Raw genomic sequence first — 27792 nt, forward strand, 5'->3', positions numbered from 1 at the left:
CCAAGCCAGGCACCAAGCGAAGCAGGAAAATTAGAATAAGAAAATGTATCGAGCCATAAAGACCCTGATCTGCTGCATCAAGGGGGAGGAAGCACCCCTGTCCTTGTCTGACTCAGAAGAATAGTAGCTTAACTCTACGGATAGCTAGTAGTTTGTTTTAAGTCGGTTAGGTCTAATTGCATGTATTGAAGGATAGTTAGAACTTTTGCTTTACTAGGTTGTATTTTTCCTTGCGTTCAAAATATCTAGTGATGTAGGTAATCTATGCTGTAAGATATAACTGGCCATACGAATGGCATTTTGAAATTGATGTGAATGTATGGATTGCCTTGAAATCTTCTTGTTGCCATGAGAATGCTTGTATGTATAGTTGCTTATGTTCATGAATAGAATATATATGGATTCTGTATATTTACGCATGACCTTGGTATAGGCAATGTTCTAGTACCTAACCTATCAAAGGACGTTTTTCCAGAAAATGCCTCTGCGGGGAGAGGGTCAATATGTCCGCCTACCTCATTGTGGCCTAGTCGAGAGGGACCAAATCCCAGATGACCAGCCAGGCCCCTAAGGGGCGACTGGTTCCCAAAATACGGGTAGTACTACCCAGGAGGTGGTCTCGGATGAGCCGCCACCACAAGTCATGGCACCCGCACCTCCCACCGCGCCAGCTATGGACTAGATAGGCCAGATGTTACTTCTCATGCAACAACAGCAACAAATGATGCCCACTATGATGGTAGCTATGGCCCATAAAATGGGTGTGCAACAGCCAGAACAACCCGGCATGGTCGCCCCCGCAACCAACACAGGCAACTTGTTTGAGCGGTTCCAGAGGTTCAGGCCGCCCACTTTCGCCGGTACCCACCGCCCAGAGGAAGCAGAATACTGGCTCAACCGAGTTACTAAGCTACTTCGGCCTCTCCACTATTCTAAAGCGGAGATTGTCGAGCTCCTCTCGTACCTCTTCGCAAAAGGAGGCAGACCTATGGTGGAAGAGCGTGCTTAGGTCCGTTCCCGAGAACCATGTATGGTCGTAGGAAGCGTTTGAGAGCCACTTCAATTAGAAGTACCTCCCTCAAACATACCTGCACGAGAGGAAAAATGAATTCCTATGCCTCTAACAAGGAGGGATGTCGTTGGCGCAATACGAGAACCGCTTCACCGAGTTGTTACGCTATGCTTCCCAGATAATTACCGATGAGGTGATTAAAATGAGGCGATTCACGGAGGAGTTGAGGAGTGGCATTCGCTCAAAGATGTGTTGTACTATCATCAGGACATATGCCAAGCTCGTTAAGATGTCAATACAGGTGGAACAGGATGAGGAGCAAGTCTCACGGACCCATTCACAGCTAGGGCTATGAAACAGGATGGAGGGACCGTCCTCTTCTTTTGCCAGGAAAAGGCCACGCCCAAATTCCCCTCCTAAACTATCCACCACACCGGCCCCTTCTGCACGACCTACTCAAATATGTAACTATTGTAGGAGGACAGGTCACTCGAAGCCGTATTGTTTTACGAGAATGAGGGACCTCGACTTCACGCCACCTCAGCGCAACAACAGACCCCCATAGTAGGCATGTAGATTCTGCCTCTACGGACGATGGGGCCTAGCCAGCAGTTCTGTCATCCTCCGCTACCTCAAGTTAGTCCGCCATAATGGCCTATGCAGCGACCAAACCTCACACAGCAAGCTCAGGTCCATGCATTAGCGACAGAGGGCCAAGATGCAGTCACCCCCACTCCTACGGCTTTCGAAGTGACAGCCCATATACAAGGTACTCCCATATTTCTCTTAGTGGACACCGGGTCTACTACTTCCCTCATATCACATACGACTGTCAAGCATCTAGGGCTGCACCCTACCCCCTTCATGGGAGTAAAGATCATTACCGCCATTGGTATTTTCTCAGAAGTGACCAAGATATGTCGTGATTGCCCCATAAACTTGGGATGCAAAGTGGTCTTCGTAAATTTAATAGTGACCAAGATCTTCCATTACGACATCATCCCAGGCATGGAATGATTGATAGTGATGAAAGCAGAAATCGATTGTGAAATAATAATAGTGAAAATATATGAGAGCAATGACGTTCCCTTCACCTTCCCAGTCCAGGTCAGCCACGAATGAAGAATTTTGTGTTATGCTTCATTGGAGGAGGATTATGATGGACCCTCACTAACATGCACCCCCGTAGTCCAAGATTTCATCGATGTATTCAAAGCCATACACAGACTTCCCCCTCGACGTGAGATAAACTTCACGATCGATCTGACTCCAGGTACCACACCCATTTCCTTGCCAACTTACCGCATGCCCCATGTGAAATGGAAGAGCTAAGGTCTCAAATTGACAAATTGTTAGAATCAGGCTTCATCCGACCCAACATCTCGCCGTGGGGAGCCCCAGTCCTATTTGTGAAGAAGAAGGACGGCTCATTGCGATTATGCGTAGACTACAGGAGATTGAACCAAGTGACGATTTGAAACAAATACCCGTTGCCCAGAATTGACGACTTGTTCGACCAGCTGAGGGGTGCTCAATACTTCTCAAAAATCGATCTACAATCAGGGTACCATCAGCTGCTAGTTAAGGACGAGGATATACAGAAAAAGGCCTTTAGAACCTTCTTTATCCATTATGAATTCCTAGTTATGTCATTTGGGCTCACCAATGCTCCAGCGATATTCATGGATCTCATGAACAGAGTCTTCAGGCCGCTCTTATATAAATTTGTCATTGTATTCATCAACGACATATTGATTTATTCAAAGAGTTATGAAGAGCATGAAGGACATTTAAAAGCAATCCTTGAGACCCTTAAGAAGAATCAACTGTTTGCGCAATTTTGGAAATGTGACTTCTGGAAGGAGGAGGTCAAATTTTTGGGACATGTAGTGTCTAAGGAAGGAATATCTGTGGATCTCGCCAAGGTGGCAGCCGTGCAAGATTGGAAGCAGCTGAATTCTATTACAGAAGTGAGAAGTTTCTTCGGTCTCGCCAGCTATTATCGAAGATTCATTAGAGACTTTTCAAAAATAGCCCGGCTACTATCCCAGCTTACACAGAAGGACCTCAAATTTTCCTGGAATGAGAAGGCGAAGGCGGCCTTCTAAGAGTTGAAAGATAAACTGACGTCAGCACCTGTACTCGTGTTACCTGAGCATGGGGTCAAGTACACTATCTATACTAATGCCTCTCGTGTGGGCTTGAGTTGTGTACTCATACAAAAGGACAGGGCAATTGTTTACGCATCTCAACATCTAAGGAAGCACGAGGAGAACTACCCTACCCATGACCTCGAATTCATGGCAGTAGTATTTACATTAAAGATATGGAGACATTATCTCTATGGTGAGGAGTTTGAGCTCTTTTGTGATCATAAGAGCCTTAAATATATCTTCACTCAAAAGGATCTGAATATGAGACAGCGTCGCTAGACGGAGACGTTGAAGGACTTCAAGTTCGATGTCTCATACCACCCTGGCAAGGCCAATTTGGTGGCGGACTCCTTGAGCCGCAAAAGGGCGCTCGAATTTGGGGCCCCGCTAATGGTGAGAGAGTGGGACATAGTGGAATTTGTACAGGACTTTGATATGAAGCTAACCGTGGAGGATCCGTATGAGGTGATAGCCAACATTCATGCCCAGCCAATGATTAACAGTAAAATCATTGAAGCCCAGTAGGGCGATGAGCTATTGGGAAAGATGAGAGAAAGAGTAAAGAATGATGTGGAGTCCGAGTGGAGAGTCGGCACTAATGGGGGATTATGGTACTAAGGCCACCTTTGTGTCCCAAATCTTCAGAGACTACAAGAAGAAGTCCTAAATGCCGCTCACAACTCCAAGTTGGTGATGCATCCTGGTAGTACCAAGATGTACCGGGATCTGAGGCGAAACTATTGGTGGGACAACATAAAGAAGGAAATAACGGAGTATGTGTCTCGATGCCTCACGTGTCAACAGGTCAAAGCCGAGCACCGCCGACCACTGGGCCTTTTGCAACCCATGCCCACAGCAGAATGGAAATAGGACTTCATATCAATGGATTTTATTTCCGGTTTGCCCAAGACTAGGAAGGGTCATGACTCAATATGGGTGATTGTGGACCGATTAACCAAATCAGCCCATTTTCTGCCGATAAGGACTTCTAACTCCACTGATGATTTATCCAAGTTATATATCAAGGAGAAAGTGTGACTCCATGGCGTTCCGATGAAAATTATGTCGGACTGGGACACTTGGTTCACGTCGATCTTCTGGACGCGAATCCAAAAAGCCATGGGAGTAAAGTTGAAATTTAGCACCGCATTCCACCCGCAGACAAATGGGCAAATCGAGCGAGTGAATCAGGTATTGGAAGACAATAGCTTGTGTGTTGGACTTTCAGGAAAGTTGGGATGACTGCCTCCCGTACGCCGAGTTCGCTTATAACAATAGCTTCCACGCTAGCATCGGTATAACACCTTACGAGGCTTTTTATGGGCGTCCGTGTCGAGCCCCACATTGTTGGGAAAAAATTGGCAAGAAAAGTTTGGTAGGGCCGAACTTGGTACGAATTAGGACCGAGAAAATTGGGATTATCCGGCGCCGCCTCTTGACAGCCTAAAGCAGGCAGAAAAGCTAGGCCGACAGTAGATGGAGGGACTTGGAATTTGAAGCTGGGGACCACGTATTTCTCAAAATCTCTCCGATAAAGGGGGTTGTATGCTTTGGTAAGAAGGGAAAGCTCACGCCATGATTCATTGAGCCCTTCTAGATTTTGGACTACGTAGGTACAATTGCTTATTAATTGGCCCTGCCTACGCTGCTCGCCGGGATGCAAAACGTTTTCCATGTATCAATGTTGAAGAAGTACGTCCTCGATCCTTCACATATCATCAAGTAAGAACTCGTGGAGCTCAAGGAAAATGCCACATATATTCTCCGACCCACTCGAATACTTGATAGGAAGGAGCAAGTCTTACGCAACAAGGTCACCCCATTGGTCAAGGTACTATGGACCCACCACGACGAAGAAGAGGCCACTTGGGAGACGAAAGCAGAAGTCCGTAAGCATTACCCAAGCCTACTTCAGCAATACGAATAGGTACAAATTTCGAGGATGAAATTTATTTATAAGGGGGTAGATTGTAATGTCCTATCTGACCAGAACAATATCTTAAGTCGTCTACGTAAGATTTGCCACAGGACCGTTCGTTTAAACTACTCTTGGTGGGGTACCAAAAGTAAATTAACCTAGGATTAGCCCATTAGAGTGGACCAATCTGGTCATGATCAGACCAAGTGCGGGCCGTCAAGCCAAATAGCCATTTGCACTTAGTGATAGCCCTATGGGCCATGCAACGAATAGGGGAGGTTAGAAAAATATAAAAATTTAGGGAACTGAAGATCTCACTGGGCTTATGGTTCATCACAGACCACGGACTCAGTGGACACCCAGAAATTAATCATCTACGCCGTTCCAGCGACACTTGCCAACCGCAACTCACCCAAGGCTAGAATTGAAATCTGATACTTGTAAATAAAAATTAAAATCTCAAGCTTTCTAGCCGTCGGACCTCTTCTACATTTACGGTGAAGGTCTAACGTATTTTTCTACGCCCGTCCACAAAATCTGGGACCCGATCGTGGAACATTGACCATTGATCACAAATCGGACTCGTACGATCAAATCCCACATCCGATCGTTCTCAAATTTTGCATGGCCCTTCATCGGACCATGGACCACCTATCCCATAAGTTTCATGGCCAGACGGCGACCATGGACCACCTATCCCATATATATCGTGATAAACTATATATATATATATATATATATATATATATATATATGGGAAATGGTACTATGCGTTCAACCTCACGATAAGCTCCCGTGAGGTGTGGGCCCCAACGTGATGCGTGTCGACCATCAACACCATGCATTTGATGGGTCCCCTCTAAATTATGGGATATCCCAAAAATCAGCCGTATACGGAACTCAGGTGGGCCATACCATCTAAAATCATGTGAAGACATGCTAAAAACATATAAAAGCACTTGGTGGGGCCCACCTGAGTTTTGAATGCTGCAGAAACTTGGTCTGAACCCTCATCCAAGTGGGACACACATAATGGATGGGCTGGATTGGCAAACCACATCTCGGTGGGCCCAAAAAATGATTATGAATGTTTTAATGGTGCACGGTCCCTCCCCACTTCTGTATGTGGTGTGGCCCACACAAATCACGGATTGACTTGATTTTTGAGAACTAGGCCCACGATGGAATGGTGCATCTGACTAATGGGTAGATGTTCGATTCACGCCACCTCAGCGCAACAACAGACCCCCACAGCAGGCATTGCAGATTCCGCCTCTACGGACGATGGGGCCTAGCCAGCAGTTCTGTCGTCCTCCACTACCTCAAGTTAGGCCGCCACAACGGCCTATGCAGCGACCGAACCTCACATAGCAAGCTCGGGTCCATGCATTAGCGGCAGAGGGCTAAGATGCAGTCACCCCCACTCCTACGGCTTTCAAAGTGACAACCCATATACAAGGTATTCCCATATTTCTCTTAGTGGACATCGGGTCTACTACTTCCCTCATATCACATACGACTGTCAAGCATCTAGGGTTGCACCCTACCCCCTTCGTGGGAGTAAAGATTATTGCCGCCACTGGTATTTTCTTAGAAGCAACCAAGATATGTCGTGATTGCCCCATAGACTTGGGATGCAAAGTGGTCTTCATAGATTTGATAGTGACCAAGATCTTCCATTACGATGTCATCCTAGGCATGGAATGGTTGATAGTGATGAAGGCAGAAATCGATTATGAAATAATGACAGTGAAAATATACGAGGGCGACGACGTTCCCTTCACCTTCCCAGTCCAGGTCAGCCACGAACGAAGAATTTTGTGTTATGCTTCATTGGAGGAGGGTTATGATGGACCCTCACTAACATGCACCCCCGTAGTCCAAGATTTCGTCAATGTATTCAAAGCCAAACGCGGACTTCCCCCTCGACGTGAGATAGACTTCACGATTGATCTGACTCCAGGTGCCACACCCATTTTCTTGCCAACTTACCACATGCCCCATGTAAAATGGAAGAGCTAAGGTCTCAAATTGACAAATTGTTAGAATCAAGCTTCATCCGACCCAGTATCTCGCCGTGGGGAGCCCCAGTCCTATTTGTGAAGAAGAAGGACGGCTCATTGCGATTGTGCGTAGACTACAAGAGATTGAACCAAGTGACGGTTCAGAACAAATACCCGTTGCCCAGAATTGACGACTTGTTCGACCAGCTAAGGGGTGCTCAATACTTCTCAAAAATTGATCTACAATTAGGGTACCATCAGATGCGAGTTAAGGACGAGGATATACAGAAAACGGCCTTTAAAACCTACTTTGTCCATTATGAATTCCTAGTTATATTGTTTGGGCTCACCAATGCTCCAGCGATATTCATGGATCTCATGAACAGAGTCTTCAGGCCGTTCTTATATAAATTTGTAATCGTATTCATCGACAACATATTGATTTATTCAAAGAGCTGTGTAGAGCATGAAGGACATTTAAAAGCAATCCTTAAGACCCTTAAGAAGAATCAACTGTTTGCGCAATTTAGGAAATGTGACTTCTGGAAGGAGGAGGTCAAATTTCTGGGACATGTAGTGTCCAAGGAAGGAATATCTGTGGATCTCACCAAGGTGGCAGCCGTGCAAGATTGGAAGCAGTTGAATTCTATTACAGAAGTGAGAAGTTTCCTCGGTCTCGCTGGCTATTATCGAAGATTCATTAGAGACTTTTCAAAAATAACCCGGCCGCTATCCCAGCTTACACGGAAGGACCTCAAATTTGCATGGAATGAGAAGGCGAAGGCGCCCTTCCAAGAGTTGAAAGATAAACTGACGTCAGCACCTGTACTCATGTTACCTGAGCAGGGGGTCAAGTACACCATCTATACTGACGCCTCTTGTGTGGGCTTGGGTTGTGTACTCATGCAAAAGGACAGGGCAATTGCTTACGCATCTCGACATCTAAGGAAGCACGAGGAGAACTACCCTACCCATGACCTCGAACTCGCAGCAGTATATGGAGACATTATCTCTATGGTGAGGAGTTTGAGCTCTTTTGTGATCATAAGAGCCTCAAATATATCTTCACTCAAAAGGATCTGAATATGAGACAGCGTTGCTGGATGGAGACGTTGAAGGACTTCAAGTTCGATGTCACATACTACCCTGGCAAGGCCAATTTAGTGGCGGATGCCTTGAGCCGCAAAAGGGCGCTCGAATTTGCAGCCCCGCTAATGGTGAGAGAGTGGGATAGTGAAATTTGTACGGGACTTCGATATGAAGCTAACCGTGGAGGAGCCGTACGAGGTCATAGCCCACATTCATGCCCAGCCAATGATTAACAGTAAAATCATTGAAGCCCAGGAGGGCGATGAGCTATTGGGAAAGATGAGAGAAAGAACAATGGATGATGTGGAGTCCGAGTGGAGAGTCGGCATTGATGGGGGATTACGGTACCAAGGCCGCCTTTGTGTCCCAAATCTTCAAGGACTACGAGAAGAAGTCCTAGATGCCGCTCACAATTCCAAGTTGGTGATACATCCTGATAGTACCAAGATGTATCGGGATCTGAGGCGAAACTATTGGTGGGATAACATGAAGAAGGAAATAGTGGAGTGTGTGTCCTGATGCCTCACATGTCAACAGGTTAAAGCCGAGCACCACCAATAGCCGGGCCTTTTGCAACCCATGCCCATAGCAAAATGGAAATGGGACTTCATATCAATGGATTTTATTTCCGATTTGCCCAAGACTAGGAAAGGTCATGACTCAATATGGGTGATTGTGGACCGGTTAACCAAATTAGCCCATTTTCTACCAATAAGGACTTCTAACTCCACTGATGATTTAGCCAAGTTATATATTAAGGAGATAGTACGACTCCATGGCGTTCCGATGGAAATTGTGTCAGACTGGGACACTCGGTTCACGTCGATCTTCTGGACACGTATCCAAGAAGCCATGGGAGTAAAGTTGAAATTTAGCACCGCATTCTACCCGTAGACAGATGGGCAAATTGAGCGAGTGAATCAGGTATTGGAAGACATGTTGCGGGCTTGTGTGTTGAACTTTCAGGAAAGTTGGGATGACTGCCTCCCGTACGCCGAGGTCGCTTATAACAATAGCTTCCACGCTAACATCGATATGACACCTTACGAGGCTTTTTATGGGTGTCTATGTCGAACCCCACATTGTTAGGAGGAAATTAGTGAGAAAAGTTTGGTAGGGCCGAACTTGGTACGAATTACGACAGAGAAAATTGGGATTATCCGGTGCCGCCTCTTAACAGCCCAAAGCAGGCAGAAGAGCTATGCCGATACTAGATGGTGGGACTTAGAATTTGAAGCTAGGGACCACGTATATCTCAAAATCTCCCCAATGAAGGGGGTTGTATGCTTCGGTAAGAAGGAAAAGCTCACGCCATGATTCATTGGGCCCTTCCAGATTTTGGACTGCGTAGGTACAATTGCTTATTGCTTGGCCCTACCTATGCTGCTCGCCGGGATGCAAAACATCTTCCATGTATCAATGTTGAAGAAGTACATCCCCGATCCTTCACATATCATCAAGTGGGAACACGTGGAGCTCAAGAAAAATGCCACATATATTCTCTGACCCACTCGAATACTGGATAGGAAGGAGTAAGTCCTACGTAACAAGGACATCCCATTGGTCAAGGGACTATAGACCCACCACGACGAAGAAGATGCCACTTGGGAGACGGAAGCAGAAATCCGCAAGCATTACCCAAGCCTGCTTCAGTAATACGAACAGGTACAAATTTTGAGGATAAAATTTATTTATAAGGGGGTATATTGTAATGTCCTGTCCAACCAGAACAGTACCTTGAGTCGTCCACATAAGATTTTTCGTAGGACCGTTCGTTTAAACTAATCGTAGTGGGGTACCACAAGTAAATTAACCTAAGATTAGCCCATTAGAGTGGACCAGTCTGGTCATGATCGGACCAAGTGCGGGCCATCAAGCCAAATAGTCGTTTGCACTTAGTGACAACCCGTGCGGGCCATGCAACGACTAGGGGAGGTCAAAAAAATTTAAAAATTTAGGGAACCGAAGATCTCACTGGGCTTGTGGTCCATCGCGGACCATGGACTCAGTGGACACCTAGAAATTAATCATCTACGCCGTTCCAGCGCCACTTGCCAACCGCAACTCACCCAAGGCTAGAATTGAAATCTGGCACTTGTAAATAAAAATTGAGATCCCAAGCTTTTTAGCCATCTGACCTCTTCTACATTTACGGTAAAGGTCTAATGTATTTTTCTACGCCCGTCCACAAAATCTGGGACCCGATCGTGGAACAGTGACCGTTGATCACAAATTGGACCTGTACGATCAAACCCCACATTTGATCGTTCTCAAATTTTGCATGGCCCTTCATCGAACCATGGAGCACCTATCCCATAAGTTTCATGGCCATAGGGTGACCAGAACCGCCCTAAAAATCAGAATGGGCCTCGTAAGGCCATTTAAAGATCGGAGCCGTGTGATAAAATCCCATATCCGATTGCCTTCAATTTTTTCATAGCCCCTCATCAGGTCATGAGACACCTACACACCAAATTTGGTGGCCAAGGGGGTGATAGGGCCACCCCAAAGCAAATAGAGAATCCTAGAGGGCCATTGTGGGAATTTATGGAAACTTAAGGCCAAAGGGCCCAAGTCTAGGAAATAAAGCCCTAAGGCCCTTTTTCTCATAACTCCCTCATTACTCCAACAACCTAAGGGAGGGAGAGAGTAAAGAAAGTAAAGACAGAAAGAGAGTGTGAAGAAGAGTGAAGGTGGACCATAGCTCTAGTGGGGCCCAAAGGAGTTCGATTCTTGCAACTCCTCACCTCTTTCTCAATAAATCCTTCACCCACGACCGGAAGAACCCATCTCCACTGATTGAGTAGGTAAAACCCTCATCAATTAGAAATCCCTTTCGTTGAGTGAGGATTTGCATGAAATCCTAACATACAAATACATTTCCTTAGGATTCCGGCCGATCGACACCAAACTCGATGCTCCTAGGTCGTTTGTCAAGTCTTCAACGATTCATAGGTGTGGACTATTATCCTTTGGTGGCCTAGCACCAATTTTAGTATGAGTCTAATGATTTTGATTGCTTGGATAATATATTTTGAGGATCTAGAGAAAACCTATGAAAGAACTTACCTTGATCCTTTCAATCAACATGGAATAGTTAGGGAATGTTCATTGTTGCTCACATGATTAGGTATGAATTGTTGATTGCATGTCCATGTCTTGTTTGATTCGTATATCCTCTCATTCGAAATAGAATAATTATGGAACGTTTGTTGTCTCTCACATGATTGGGCATAAATGTGATGTTTGCATGTTCATGACTTTTTGATTCGTGTATGATGTTACAATATAGCATGTATGATTCATTAACCCTTGTGCATTTTGTTCCTATGACATATATATGAAATGCTTAGCTTCCTCACTAACCCACACAACACGTATGCACCGTTATTTCATAACATTGTTAGCTTTGCTTGGTAGAAAAATCTGAGTTTTATATTGAGAAGTATGAATAAATGATATTGCATATGCTAGTTGATAACCCTAATTGTTGGCATGTTACAGATTACCACCAGGACCCTTGGGTTGGTCAGAAATATGAGGAGGGTGAAGATAATCCTATCGGTAGGACTATCCTGAGGCAAAACCCGTGGATTTGGATGGGTGTGTATGGGCGACAGTAGTTAGTCTACATGGGTCGCTCGTACCCGATGTCGTCCGTCACGTGCTCACCTGAACTCGTGCTGTCTAGCCTACTTACTGACCAACCTTGTTTTCTAACCCTATTTGCTCACACAAGTATGGAACCTGAAACACCCTTCAATCGTTGTAGCCCATTGATAACCAATTGAGGCTGATCCATCGACTCGTGAGCCGAACATGGTGGAATGAGACACTGTACCCGAGCTATCGGCCTACCCTGGGGTAACGAGTCTCCCCGTAGTGACCGCGAGCGATCCCTTTTCTTAGCACTCCCCATGTACTTAAAGTCAGGGATGGGGAACCTAATGGGATCAAGGATCGCCAAGCCCTAGCCTCGCACGTTGAGGGGCCTAGGCATCGCAACTAGTTGAGGGCATTGATACGTGGGGTGTATCAGTCTCTCCAACTTGGTGGATGAATGAAATTAACTAAAAACTCGGCTAACATTATCACGCATCGCACTAGCTAGGTTGGCGACTCGGCAGTCGAGGTCGTAATGAGGGAGTGTTGTTCATACACGATCGTTAGACAGAGTCGCTCGAGGGAGTGTTGTTGCGAGGTTATGCATCATGTCATTTATCATGCACCTACATTAATAAGATTAGTTAGGTGTTCGTGAATGTTTGTTTTTCATTAAATTCATAATATAATTGATGTTTGTTACAACTTAAGACTAATAGCACCCACTAAGTTGATCACTCACTCCCACTCTGGGACGGTGTTTTAAAATACCAACCAAACTCTCCCGTAAATACAGGTGATGCAAAGTATGAGGAGCCTGGTGGCGCAGGTCTTGATGAGGAGGACGAGCTGTCCTACTTCCAGATGATGGGTTATTCTCCATCGGCTTAGTAGATGGGATGTTGGATCACTGAGTAGTGGACTCAGCCCTATTCTTTTGTGATTTTATTGGTCAACGCCATGTGCGACCCATATATATATATATATATATATATATATATATATATATATATATATATATATATATATATATATATATTCTTTTGGACTTGTATATATTTGATCTCTGTCATTTCGGTAGACTAGTTGTGATTATGTTTCATGTTCCAAGAAATTCTATGCTGCCCATTTAAACCTGATTAAACGCTAATTAGTAAAAATTAACATAAGTGATACCTGGGAACTTGGGAGTCGGGTGTATGCACGACCCCTAATTTTCAGGGCGTTATAATAGCAGAACGGAAAAACAGGTCTTTCATAGACATGATAAACTCTATGCTCAATAATCCGGGTTTAAGTTCAGGATTTTGGGGAGAAGCCCTATTGACCGTCTGTCATATCTTTAATAGAATACCTCAATCTAAGACTTGTAAGACTCCATATGAACTATGGAAGGATAGGATTCATAACATCACATACTTCAAGGTATGGGGTTGTAGACCCTTACTTAGGCTTACTAATCCTAAAAGGCCTAAGATAGGGTTGACATCTCTTAAGTGTATTTTCATAAAATATGCAAAAAATAGTAAAGTTTATAGGTTTCTAGTTATAGAGTCTAATCATACAATCCCGATAAACACTTTAATAGAATCTAGAGATGCCGAGTTTTATGAAAACTCATTCTCTTCTATAACTAGAAAAGAGACAAGATCTCAAGATCCTAGTACAAGCAGTAGTTCTCAAATACCTGATCAAGATATCAGCAGTCTCGATAAAGAGGACATAGAACCTAGAAGGACCAAGAGAATCAGAAAAGGTACATCTTTCGGACCCGACTTCTACCTTCTGCTAATAGAAGAAGATAAAGATAACATAACAAAGGAAATCATGTTGATTTGTAACATAGAAAATGATACAGTAACAATAGATGATGCACTTAAATCTCATGATGCTTCCTTTTAAAAGGAGGCTATAAACGATGAGATGGATTCTATATTGCAAAATGGAACATGGAAACTTGTGGATCTGCCCTCATGATTAAAGCCAATAAGCTATAAATGGATTTTCAAAAGGAAATTAAGACTAGATGAAACTACAGAAATATTTAAGGCTAAATTAGTGGCTAGAGGATTTATACAAAAAGAAGGTATTGATTTTTTCGACACCATGCTCCAGTAGCAAGGATATCTACTATCCAAGTTTTAATTGCTCTAGCATCCATTCATAAGTTAGAAATCCATCAGATGGATGTAAAGACAGCTTTTCTAAATGGTAATCTCGATGAAGAAGTTTATATGGAGCAACCAGAAGGTTTTATAATTCCAGGACAGGAAAATAAAGTGTGTAAATTGATCAAATCGCTATATAGACTTAAACAAGCACCTAAACAATGGCATGAAAATTTTGATAAAGTAGTCACCTCATATGACTTTAAGATTAATGAATCTGATAAATGTGTATATTTAAAATTATCTGATAATAAAGGAGTAATTATATGTCTCTATGTAGATGATATGCTAATCTTTGGTACATGTTCAGAAGTTTTAAATAACACTAAAAGATTCTTATCATCTAGTTTTGACATGAAATATATGGGTGGAGCTAATGTGATTTTAGGTATCAAGTTATTAAGAAACAATGATGGTATAACTCTATCTCAATCACATTATATTGAAAAAATATTCAAAAAGTTTGATCACTATGATAAGAACATAGTTTCTACTCTTTTTTTTTTAAATTCTAATATCAAGTTAATTAAAAATGAAGGTCATAGTATATCTCAGTTAGAGTATTCCAAGGTGATTGACAGTCTTATACATACCATGATTTCTACTTGACCTGATATTGCTTTTGCAGTAGGTAAATTGAGTAGATTTACAAGTAATATAAGTTTAGATCATTGGAATGTTGTTTCTAGAGTAATCAGATTCTTGAGAAAAACTATTAACTATAGTTTACATTTTTCTGGTCACCCTAGTGTACTTGAAGGGTATAGTGATGAAAGTTGGGTCATTGATTCTAATGAATCCAAGTCTACTAGTGGATGAATTTTTACACTTGAAGGAGCTGTCATTTCTTGGGGATCCAAGAAGCAAACTTGCATATCTCACTCTACCATAGAATCTGAATTCATAGCTTTAGCAGCTAGTAGTAAAGAGGTAAAATGGGTAAGAAATCTGTTATTGGAAATGCCATTATTGGTAAGGCCTTTACCACTGGTCTCTATCTACTATGATAGTGAAGCGACACTATCAAAGGTATATAACAAGACTTATAATGGAAAATCCAAACATATTAGTCTAAGGCATAGTTTTGTGTGGTAACTACTTGGTGACGGTGTTATAATAATATAATATGTAAAATCTATCCAGAATCTAGCGGACCCGTTCACCAAGGGACTAGTAAGGGATGTTGTTAGTAAAACATCAAGAGGAAGGAGACTTAAGCCAATTTCATAGACACCGGATGAGGGAAACCCAACCTAAGTTAATAGGTTCAATGGGCAAAGTACCTCACAAGAAGTGGCTGAAGCAATACTGTACGTTTTCTATCTGTCTCATTCCTGGATGTATGTATAGTGCTGGGTACCTGTAAAGATAAAAAGGAGGATGAGCTACTACTCTTAATGAGTTCTTTCAAGGGTGCTATAGTTACAGGGGCATTCATAAGGACTTGCCTATATGAGTATTGGAAGTGGGGCCACTTCCTGATGTTCAAGAGTTTTTAGCTACTCTCATGAACTCATGAATTCAGGACAGAGCACAAGGCCGTTAATATGCTATAATTTTAGAACACATGACAATTGAAATATATGTATGTGTAACATATCCAGTTGTGTCATATAGAATACTTAGTTCAAGACCATAGTCACTAAGGATTCTGATTCAACTTTGATTTGTTTACACTAAGTGAAGGTTCAAGTCCATAAGACACCTTTTCCTGTACACATATTTTTCTTATATACCCTAACCTCTGTATTTTGAAAAAATAGTGGGAGATTGTTGGGTTTTTTTAAAATAAGAAGAAAATAAGGGTTGTAGCTTTAGTGATTGTTGGTGTGAATGGTGATGCCTCTTGGTAAAGGGAGCATCTTTTGAATTTGAAATGGAGGGATGTCATTGTTGGAAAGACACCACCATTGATGAAAAGACACCATGGAAGAAGATGTCTTTTCATAAAAAGGGCCTTAAGCATCTCTTATGATTCTATATAAACCCATCTTTGGGTCAATTTGAATTCACAATTTTCCAACAATCTCTTCTCTATTTTCTTCTTCTTCTCCATTTTCGTTTTTGAATGTTCTTTGTAAAAATACAGTTTTCAGGCATTAAAATGCAAATATTTTTTAAAATGCAAATATTTTTTCAAGCAGTAAATTGCAAACAGTTTTTAGGAGGTAAATTATAACAACACAGAAGTCAGGGTTGTACGCTGTAAAAGTGTGTTCGGGATGTGGTTTTTCGGTTTTGCGGGCCGAAACCCATATTTCTCCGGTCTTAGAGAAGAGGCTTATTGTATCCTGGAGGTAGATTTGTTGTAACCCTCTTGCAAATTGGTTTAATCACCAGTAGGGTGTGAATATCGCCTTAAAGATAGCGACATCATAACGTGCCTTAAGCATATCTTTAAGTGATTCATTTTCTATTTTTCCGCCTCAACAATAACATGGGACCCACCAAGATATTTATGAGAATCTACATTTTTTGTCTGTTTTTCCTAGTCATACATTAGGACATGGGCCATGGGCACAATATGAGGCAGATCCAAAACTAAGTGCATCGTGACAGGAAAAAAAAAAAGGATAAGGAAATGCCCAGAGTTGAGACCTCCCTTGGCCCACCCTGATGTTTATATATCATCCATAACATTTATATGGTTATGTCTAATGTGATAAACTATATATATATATGGGAAAAGGTAATATGCGCTCGACCTCACGATAAGCTCCCATGAGGTCGAGCTATGTGGGCCCCACCGTGATGCGTGTCGACCATCACACCGTGCATTTGATGGGTCCCCTCTAAATTATGGGATATCCCAAAAATCAGCCATATACGGAACTCAGGTGGGCCATACCATCTAAAATCATGTGAAGACATGCCAAAAACATATAAAAGCACTTGGTGGGGCCCACCTGAGTTTTGAATGCTGCTGAAACTTGGTCTGAACCCTCATCCAAGTGGGACACACATAATGGATGGGCTTGATTGGCAAACCACATCTTGGTGGGCCCAAAAAATGATTATGAATTTTTTAATGGTGCACGGCCCCTCCCCACTTCTGTATGTGGTGTGCCCACACAAGTCACGGATTGACTTGATTTTTGAGATCTAGGCCCACGATGGAATGGTGCATCTGACTGATGGGGTAGATGTATGGACAGCATGCATAAAACACATACATCATGGTGGGCTCACAACTTTTCCAGCACGGCATCCATGTGATGCTGTAGGGTTACTATTGCATCAGCTCATGTCCACTTTTTCTCACAAGGAAGTCGGCTACAACTTTCTTTAGCTGGCATATCTTGCTATCTATGTCAAATCCACTCCGTCCATCAGAATTTTTCCTCAATGTTGATCACTAATTCCAAAAATCAGTCTGATCCATAACTTAGGTGGGCCACACCACAAGAAATTATTTGGATGGATGAACATACATATGCGCAGCTCAGTATGCCACTTTTAGGCCCTTCATCAAGTTCCCCAGAAAAATACTAACAGAATATGAAGTAATTAATATTAATTATTAAATCCAGGCATCCCCTTGAGCCGCTTAACAAAGGCACCAAAGGATATGAAAGTGGCACTTATTGATACAACAATCAATGCAGTGTAGCCTAAAAACTCTCAAGTTAATTTTCACCGATGAATTACATATGTGAGAGAAATATGAAATAAGAAGTTAAAGAACAACATGGGCCTAGAATTCGAAGTGGCGCACATGCCAGCATGAGGTTGTAACTAATATAATTTCTAAAGAAAATTTTATTTTGTTAAACATATGATTTGGAATTATGTTTCAACATTTTTGAGAAAATATGATTGATAAACAAACATGAGAAATTGTATTTCATTTCCCATGCTTTTTTCGAAACAAGGTTTCTAACACAAGGAATAGTGTAAAAAAGTGAAGAGAGATTACTTTCTTTCTTAAGTGATTAAAATCTTAAATCCATAAGATACTTTCTTAAATTTATAAGAGAAAAAAAAAAAAAGAAAAAAATAAAAGAGATAAAACTCAAATATTTTATTGAATAATATCTGTATAACTCTCGATTACACCACTAATAAAGGAAAAAATAAATCCTAATACGTAATTATTAAAAATAGTAAAATTCTAATCTTAATAAAAGTTATCCAAAATAATAAAACTCATCGAAAGCCTAATTTGTCAAAAATAAAAAGTCTAGATAAACCTAATTAGAAGAGTCCTATCATAATTAAAAGTAATTTCTAATATATATATATATATATATATATATATATATATATATATATATATATATATATATATATATAAAACTTTAAAAATAAAAAATACTACAAAAATTGAAAATATTAAAATAATAATTTGGCCCGTTACGCTTATACCATAAATAGGCCAGGCTTAAATTCTTCCTAAGCTCCCGCGAGAGAATAATATATTAGCAAGGCATACTTGCTGCTCTCGAGAGTTGAACATAGGACCTTATATTTTGATACCATGTCAAACGACCATTTACTCTAAAAGTTTAAGTTATCAAAATATGGTGTATTAATGTATATCAAGGAACTTTATCACTTTAACAACAGGTGCAACATTTGTGCCAGTCGATGAGGTGGGTCCCACCACAAACATTCTTCCTAAGAAATTAGTCAGGTCCACTCATCAAGAGGCCCACGTGTGTGTGAAACATGGAGAATTAGAGAAAATAATATGGGTAGTTGAGCTTGAATTTTGGAACAAGGAGGGTAAGACCTTAGCTGTTCTCTTTTTCTCTATTCGTGTGTGGTCCCCCCTAATTGCATGTACTATTTTCCACCCATCTCTCTCCCTTCCTCTCTTTATGTGCACCACACATGCATCATACCCTTAATACCAAGGAAAAAAAAAATGCTAAGGGGATTCAGGTGAGAAGAGATTGACATTGCGACGCCACACACAAATGCAAATGTGACAGGTGCAACATCTGTGCGAGTCAATGAAGTGGGTCCCACCACAATTATTCCTCTTGAGAAATTAATCAGATCCACTCATCAAGAGGGCCCACGTGTGTGTGTGAAATGTGGAGAATTAGAGAAAATAATGTGGTTGGTTGAGCTTGAATTTTGGAACCAGGAGGGTAAGACCTGACAAATAGCCCGAATCTCACACCTCCTAACCTGTTATGTTGGCCCATAATTCTCTACATAGCCTGCTACAGGTTTAGGATTTGTGTATCATGCAAATGTAGCCCACTCAATGACCAGTTGATGCAAAATTCATTTTGATCCCACTCATAAGCTAGTTGTGACCTGTATATGGAGTCATGCCATCGGTGTCCATTAATTCCAAAGGGGTGGCCCACTCAATGTGCCAACTTTATTACCGTTTTGCCTAATGTGGGGCCTATTGTCTAGAGGTTGGAGATGTCCTACACGCGTCATTTTCATGAAAAGGATGGTTTTCTGCCCCACCCCACTATGATGATTCTCACTTTCGCATTTCTCAGCTACTTTTCTTTCATGCCATGGGAATGTAGGAAATAAAACCAATACAAAATGTATAAATAATTTCATAATTTTTCATCATGTACATTATTTTCAAATCTATTCCAAAAAACTAATGTATGGGTTTTTTTTTTTTTTTTTTTTCCATTCTACAGTGTAAGTGATTGTAAGTGTTTTTATTTAGCAATGGTTTCATTGCGTTACTAAAGACTAATATTGATTCAGTAAAAGCTCGAGCTAGCAAAGTTATATTTTTCTGCATTATTAATCTATATTTGACACTTCAATTTGTTATATATTATTTTTCTATTAATTATATTGGATATTTGCTTATTTGTCATGTATTGTTATTGGTTAATAATATTAACTATATTGTATATTGTATATTTTTTATTTTTATATATGATTTTTGTTATTAGTGGTATGTTCATAGGTTAAGAAACAAGCATGTGAAGAATAATTGGAAGTACTAAGAACATGAGATATTGGAGGATAATTGATAAAAACAGGTAAAATAATTAAATTTTAAATTTATTTTTTTTAATTTACAGTTTTTATTACGTATATTTGTTTGCAATTTCAATTGAGCATTCCATTATATGCACACACACACACACACAAGTTAATTACATTGCTGATTTAGGGTTATTTCTGCTCTTTCAATAGCTTTTTTTAAGATTTTTTATTTACAACCTCATCATTTGGAGTTATTGAATAGTTTTCAAAATGTGAAAGAGATTTTTGTGGTTATACCCATTGAAGGGGATAAATGAGTAGTCATTCAGGTGGTGTAACCTTATGGATATTTAAATCATTGCCTGTCAAGATAATACCAAACATGGCTACCGGGCAACCTTACCGGGTTCTGAGTGGGTAATTTTTGTTTTTAGTTCCCTGCCTAGGGCCATATCCAACCGACCCGTTGTTTTTAGTTCCCTGGCTGGGGCCATATCCAACCGACCCGTACTTTTCCTTGAACAAATTGCCGGCTCCAAACAAACTCGAGTGTGGAGTTTTAGGCGATCATTTTTCCTTTATTCATGGCTAATATTTTAAGTACACCCCCTTTAGAGGGCGGACCACTGAACTAACGGTTCCGATTGCCCTGGAAGTGGCCCCGAGTAAGAGGATAGGTTAGTTCCACGACACGCGTGTAGTTTACGAACGGCCTCCTAAGAATACCGCTCGGGCCTAATGCGAACCATCACAGGGTTCCTTACATTAAATTTCTTGAAACGTTTATGTTGGTCTGCAGAAAAATTGTAATGTTCATTACTAGTAGTGATCTTTCGCCTGATTTTTTGATGCAATAAATGAATGTGATACACAAAGGACTCTGTAGACTCTGATAGCTTATGGGACAGTGACATAGGAACAAGATCAATAGGCTTTCAAGGCTTATAACCAGTAACGAGTTCAAAAGAACTTAGACCACTAGACCTATTAACAGAACTATTGAACGCAAACTCGGCTATAAGTAGTACGGTGCCCCATGTCCTGGTGTGCTCCCCCACTAAACATCTTAGTAAACTCCCTAAGCTCCTATTGACCACCTCAGTCTGACCATCGGTCTAAGGGTGGTAGGCAGAAGAAAATTGGAGCCTAGTATTCATCATGTGTCATAGTGTCTTCCAAAAGTAACTCATGAATCGCACGTCACGGTCAGACACTATGGTTTTTGGTAACACATACAGTTTGACGACCTCACTAAAGAACAACTTGGCAACATGAGATACGTCAGAGGTTTAAAACAAGGAATGAAGTGGGCCATTTTAGAAAAATGGTCTACGACAACAAATATGAAATCGTGTTTCCGAATAGTCTTAGAGAGTCCAAGTATGAAGTCCATATTGATGTCCTGCCAAGGGATGAATGGAACTGGCAAAGGTGTGTATAATCTTGTATTTTGTTTCTTTTGCTTTGTCAGTCGACAAGTACGACATTGCCCTATAATTCTGGCCACGTCTCGCTTGAGGCTTGGCCAATAAAACCTATCTTCCACTAGGGTAATGGTCTTGTCTCGACCGAAATAACCCACAACCCCTCCTAAATGTAACTCGCAGACAAGAAAATCGCAGAGGGAGGTGTGCGGTATGCACAAGTGGTCACTCCTAAACAAATATCCGTCTAAAATCAAGTACTTACTGCTAGCTTCTGATGGACTCTCTAACAACGACACGTACACAACTCCAAAATCTAAACACTTAGAATAATCTTCTTTGATGCGCTCGAGGCCCATGACTTCGACACTAATAGAATTGGGTAATGCGACTCGATGACTCAACACATCAGCAGACTTATTCTCTACACTGGCCTTGTGCTTAAGTACAAAAGTGTACTCTTGAAGGAATTGAACCCACTTGGCATGCATGGGGTTTAATTTCTTCTAAGAGTTCAGATATCTCAAGGCCTCGTGATTTAAGAATAAGACGAATTCTTGCGGCAATAGGTAATGACGTCAATGGTACAGTGATTACATTATCGCATAAAACTCTTTGTTATAGGTGGAATATTTCTGTTTCACCTCATTCAATTTCTCACTAAAAAAGGCGATAGGTTGTCCTTCTTGACTAAGTACTCCTCCTATGCCGACTCCTGATGCGTTACATGTGACTTCAAAAGCTTTTGAAAAATCTAAAAGTCCCGTAACTAGAGCTTCGGTCATCTTGACCTTTATCTCTTTGAAGGCCTTTGAGGCTGCCTTTGTCCATTGAAACTCTTCCTTTTTTATGCAATCGGGAGCTATAATGGAACTAGAACCTCAAATGAACCGCTTATAGAAGGTAGCTAAGCCGTGAAAGTTGCGCACCTCATGAATATTGTGGGGTTCAGGCTAATTGACAATGGCCTTGACCTTCTCAGGATCTGCCGATACACCCTTAGTTGACACAATAAAACCTAAGAAGATAACACTACTAGACAAAAAATGTACACTTCTTTAGGTTGATGTACAATTTCTTGGCTCTAAGGATCCCACAAACCTACCTCAAATGGTTGAGGTATTGTTCATTGGCTATGCTATAAATCAAAATATCATCAAAGTATATGACCAGGAACTTTCCCATGAAGGGCCTCAACACTTGGGTCATCACACGCATGAAAGTGCTTGGGACGTTAGTTAACCCAAAAGGCATAACTAGTCACTCGTATAACCCATCCTTCGTCTTGAAGGCCGTCATCCACTCACCAGGGCGTATACGGATTTGGTGATAACCACTTTTGAGGTCAATTTTTGAGAAGATAGTAGCATGGGTCATTATATTCAACATGTCATCAAGACGCGTTATGGGAAACCGATACTTGACTGTGATTTTGTTGATGACCCTATTATCAATACACCTCCTCTATGTGTCATCCTTCTTAGGTATAAGAAGGGCGAACACGACACATGGTGTAACACCCCGTACCTCTGGTACACAGGTGTTACCTTATCTTAAAACCTACATCAGCCAAGCCTAAAATATTGGGCGACTTAAAAATTTTAACATGCACAGGATGAGACTTCCAGCTAATATCGAGGCCATCCATTAGAGTCAATCAGAGCCAAACTTAACCTAACACCAAATAATGAGGTAAGACTAAACGAACGCCTCAAGTTGAATTTATAAATCAATCTATCTAAGTCATGTTAGGGGCAAGGCATCCACTAACGACCCTTGGGGGTTAACTAGCAACCAACCAAACCATTGTTGCACTACAAAGCCCCATTTAACCGTTGAAACCTGTCCTCAGATTGATCCAACCATCGGATCAGCATATATTGGGCCAAATAGGGCCTGAAGTGTGTGATACGACTCACCTGGGCCTCACCTCCACCCCAAACCGGGTCGGGCCCCCTGGATACGACTCATGAGGTGAATGGACGGAGTAGATCTATCACAAACATCATAGTGGACCCCACACAGTGTGTGTGTACATCACATGCATTCATGCATGACGTGCACTGGAACGACGGGCTCAGTCAAACAACCCTTGACGGAGCCCCTCTCAAAAAATCAGAAATTTTCATTTTCTCCCGCCAAAATTGGATTCAAACTGGAAATCTTTAGGCCTCAAAGTGGCCCACCATGGCCACTTTTCGAGCCATCCGATCTGTTCAAGCTTTCTGTAGGGCCCATACAATCAAAACCGTAAAGGCTTTTGGGCCTTGTAAACGGACAAAAGAAATGGGTCGCAACCATCCGTTGTGTTACACGTGGCGGATATCCGCTAGGTGGGACCCATCTGGGATTGCTTGGACGGTTCACAATCGGCCCGATCGTGCCATCCTAGTCGTCCAACTTCAAAGGAGAGGCGTGCTCTCTCTATTCCAGAAATGGCCAGGCAAGGCCTGAGCTAGGAAAGGCAAAAAGGAAAATTCCCACTTCAGGAAACTGCTGCTGGTGCGATTCCAGCCGTCCATGAGACCACGTGGCCTCATCCCTACCCTTGGTTTTGGGCGAAATGAGATAAAGACGAGAGTGCAAGTTATCTCAGGAGAATGGGAGATTCTCGTGAGATGTGTTGAAACTAATGTTTGGGACCCGAGAAGTGGGCCCCATACTGATCTTGGGCCTCATTTGGACCAACCAGACGAACTGGATCATGACCATGCACATCGGATTGTAATCCGCCATTAGAGGCCGGATCATCTTCCCAGTTAAAAACCCACACAAAATGACGAGATGGACCCCACTAAATCAGGAAAGATGCTTTTCTAGTGGGCCTTGGGGCCAGTTTCCCATCCAAGTCAGTGGATGGACCCCATGCACAACTAATCTCTGATCTCAGCCGTGCACAGGAAGGGCATTCCTAGCCGTTGGTGTCCTCCTTCTCCCTTTATATAAAGAGCCCTGTAGCTCTTGGGATTCGCACCAACAAGAGGAGAGAGAGAGAGAGAGTAGAGGAGAGAAAGAGAGTGTGGACTGAGAGGGCCGACTGCCCTGTTGCTGCCTGACGCAGCTGAGGAAGAAGAGGGGTGGGCCGTGCCTTCTCCCAGAGCTAATACCAGGTGACCACCTATCAGCTATACCTATCTGTAATCGGAAAGGGCAAGGTCCGGTTCAGCCCTTACCATGGCTGTGTATTGGGCTGAGCCTCTATTATAATCCATGGAAGGGAAACAACCTCAAATCAGGCCCTATTGGAAGCTTAAAGTAGCTCTCAGGCAGGGCGTAGATGAGGGTCGAACACAGCCCAACAATGAGCATGATTTAGACCAAGACGATGTCAAGTAATGGCTACGTTTTGGGTCGAAACAATGTTAAAGCAGCAGCTCCGTTTCAAGTCGGGAGTAGGCCAAACGATGGCTGAACTCTGGACCAGAAACGTGGCAGGAAACGGACCAAACAGAAGCTCTGTTTGAACTAAAATAAGCCATGATTGGGGCCATGCTTTGGGCCAGCAATCGGTTGGAGTAGGGCCATTAGTCAGGCTGTAAATGGGGCTGGAGCCGGGCCGATCAACGTCTCCACAACAAGCTGAAAATGGGCCAAATAATGACCCTATTTCCAGTCAGATATCAACTGAGTTATCCCAACTAGAGCTAGAATAGCGACATTTTGAAGGCTGGGATAAAGGCTGTTTAATGGCTCCGAACTAGGCCAAAAAACTGACCTCAGCAAGACCTTTATCTAGACTCTGAATCATAGCTGAAAGCAGGCCAAGGTTGGCCTTCAAACTGACTGTGTCCAGGTCCAAGCTCGGCCCCACATTTGGACCAAAAGGAAGGTCTGGTTCAGGCCGAAAGCTAAGCCTAGAGGCGTGCCGGAATCAGCCAGTCCAGTCCCTGCTCGTTGCAGGTGAACCACGCCATCAGTAGGGCCCTAAACCCAAGTGTAAACGGGCCTAGAAATGGTGGTGGGGATCAGTCCCAGCTGGGTTGAACTCGAGCTCCATCAAGCCCCGTTTTGGCAGAGAATCGACACCTAAAAGGAGCCTGGGTTGATCTCTCGGTAGAGCTTTGAAATGGGCCCCATTGGGTCGTAATCGGATGCAAGTCAAGGCCTGTTCCAGCCCTTGCTACCATGGCTGTGAGCGACCTTCGATCTGCCCTCAGGTCAGGCTTTGCAATGAGCTGCAAACTCAACCAGTGTTGTGTTTTTCACTAGCCTCTAAGGCAAGCTGCAGTCGGTCCTTTATCTGGGTTTTGCATTGGGCTCAAAATAGCCCTGATTTGGGCTCTGAAATTCAACTAGAACATGCCCTGGATTGGGCCACACCATGTATGATAGTGGGCCCCAGATAGCCTCAGTGGGCCGCACCTATGCTTGTAGCATCGTGGGCCGTACACCCTGTTTGAGAACAGATGGGCCGCACCATATGTTTTGGTGGGTTGCACCCTCCCCTGGCCCAACCATCAGATGCACCTGGGCTTGTAGCTCAGTGGGTTACACCATGTAAACCAGCCATGTGGGCCGCACCTGAGACCCATCTTAGTGGGCCACACCACAACTATAATGCAGTGGGCCTCACCATTATGTGCATCGAGCCGCTCCCCGGAAATCAGATGGGCCGCACCCTGAAATGTCAGGTGGGCCACACTCTGAAAATTAGATGGGCCGCACCCTGAAATGTCAGGTGGGCCATACTCTGGAAATCAGATGGGTCACACCCCATTCAAAAGGCCGTGGGCCTCACCAGAAATGTACAATGAGCCTCACCTTCCACAGGTGGCTGCACTTTGCAATGCATGTGGGCCATACTCAAATGGGATGTTGGGTTGAGCCATGAATTGATGGGCCAGGGACGGCCTAACCTAGCTTCATCTTGGGTCGTGTTAAGCCCTATAGCTGGGCCAAAACGAATGACCAGTTCGGCCTTTCGCTAGGTGTGAATTTGGGGCCCAAATTGGGTCCTTACTAGGTAAGAGGTTGGTGGGCCTGGTCATCATGAATCAGGCCCATGTACCCCAAATCACCAAGTCCTCCCTAGCTGTATTTATTTTATAGGTAGGGACGCCTTCTAACGTTAGTTATTGTATTGGGAATGACTCCAAGAGATTACCCTCATGTTGTTGGGCAACTAGGTACTCGTGATTACTCGGATCAAGGGGCACACTGCAAATTGTCTGGTGATGATTTTTCCTCCCCTAAAGCTTTACATCCCTAACTAGACCAGGAATAGCAATTTTACTAATTTAATGGTTAGTTGAACTAATGATAAATTGTGTGTGGAAATGGATTGTATTCACTTGACCTATCTATTTAACAAAATGATTCACATGCTTACTATCATTTAGACTCTTGATTTCGTACTCTGAACTGCCTAGATGAATAATTCAACCATTCATGTCATGTATCTTATGTTAACTCAGTTAGTGTGTTTTGATAGAAATATATGTATAGTTCTATTTCCCATTCATGATAAGATCTATGTTGCTGATATGATAATGTGATACACATATTGCTGAAATCTCTCCATGGAGAATCCTAGCAAAGGAGAGTCTGTGCTTAGGGTGTTAATGGACTAGTTGTGATGAGCATAGGCCCCCAATATGGAGGTTTTGGGTGTTGACATTTGACCATGGGGCTTACCATCTATGTGTGGTTTCACCTAACTGATTTGGGATGAATTTCACAATCTTTCCGATACCACTGTTTATCCGTCTTTGAACCATCCATGCTGTCATGCTTTAATCGCCAAATTTAGTGATTTCAACCTTTCATTCCCAGTCAGCATTGGTGGTGGCCCCTTTACATTGAATTGATTGACCACATGTTAGCGGGTACTATATACACGTTAATACGGTAGCCTCATGGATCGGGGATGGTAGTCATGGGATACTATGCCCAAGCCGTCGACCTACGCTGGGCCACGCGCTCCCCATAGTGACCATGAATTTATTTAAATTGGCTGGTTACAATTAGACTAATAATGGACCGGCAAATCATGCATACATGACATATTACGATGGCTTGGGTTATTATGCCCATGCGATTACGCTGAGTGTTGCGCTAATGACCAGTCGATGGATTTATGATGATGACTCGGATCCTCATGCCCATGCGATTGCGCTGAGTGTTGCATTGATGACCAGTCACATCCATGGGTGACGACCCCAATGTCCATCCGAATGTTTTAACTGGGACACAGGCCGTCTGGATGTTTTCCTCGGGCCAACGATTGCATTCATATATCCATGCATTTAAGAAGACTGCATTTATTGTGTTTTGGATTGTTTGTATGTCTTTATGCTATTACTTGTTTAGGGCGGCGATGTGTAATCTTGAGGAGAAATCACACTGATCTAGCCACTCATTCATCAATGTTCAACCGTACAGAGGACATAGGTGCAGGAGCTGATGAGTATGCGACAGACTTGGAGGGTGTGGCGATCGAGGAGGAACTTTATGATGAGGGGCCGCAGCAGGAGGCGGCCGCCTATTTTGGGCCGAATCAGTAG

At 42.7% G+C, this 27792-nt stretch overlaps 1 protein-coding gene across 1 annotated transcript; it reads left to right on the plus strand.

Annotated features, from left to right (window-relative positions):
- Positions 1 to 1133: 1133 nt before the first annotated feature.
- LOC131247112 (uncharacterized) lies at positions 1134 to 27792 on the plus strand. Its single transcript, XM_058247552.1, has 6 exons — positions 1134 to 1334; positions 4394 to 4460; positions 7664 to 8103; positions 8205 to 8303; positions 8431 to 8683; positions 27599 to 27792. Exons 1-6 carry the CDS (start codon positions 1134 to 1136, stop codon positions 27790 to 27792), a joined length of 1254 nt encoding a protein of 417 aa, XP_058103535.1.

This window comes from Magnolia sinica, chromosome 5, assembly GCF_029962835.1.
Source record: "Magnolia sinica isolate HGM2019 chromosome 5, MsV1, whole genome shotgun sequence".
Taxonomy (NCBI): domain Eukaryota; kingdom Viridiplantae; phylum Streptophyta; class Magnoliopsida; order Magnoliales; family Magnoliaceae; genus Magnolia; species Magnolia sinica.

Coding starts and splice junctions, on each gene's coding strand:
- LOC131247112 (XM_058247552.1), top strand. CDS start 1,134: ATGTCGTTGGCGCAATACGAGAACCGCTTCACCGAGTTGTTACGCTAT. Junction 1,335..4,393: donor TGGAACAGGATGAGGAGCAA/GTCTCACGGACC, acceptor TTGGACTTTCAG/GAAAGTTGGGATGACTGCCT. Junction 8,304..8,430: donor AATTTGCAGCCCCGCTAATG/GTGAGAGAGTGG, acceptor ATTGAAGCCCAG/GAGGGCGATGAGCTATTGGG.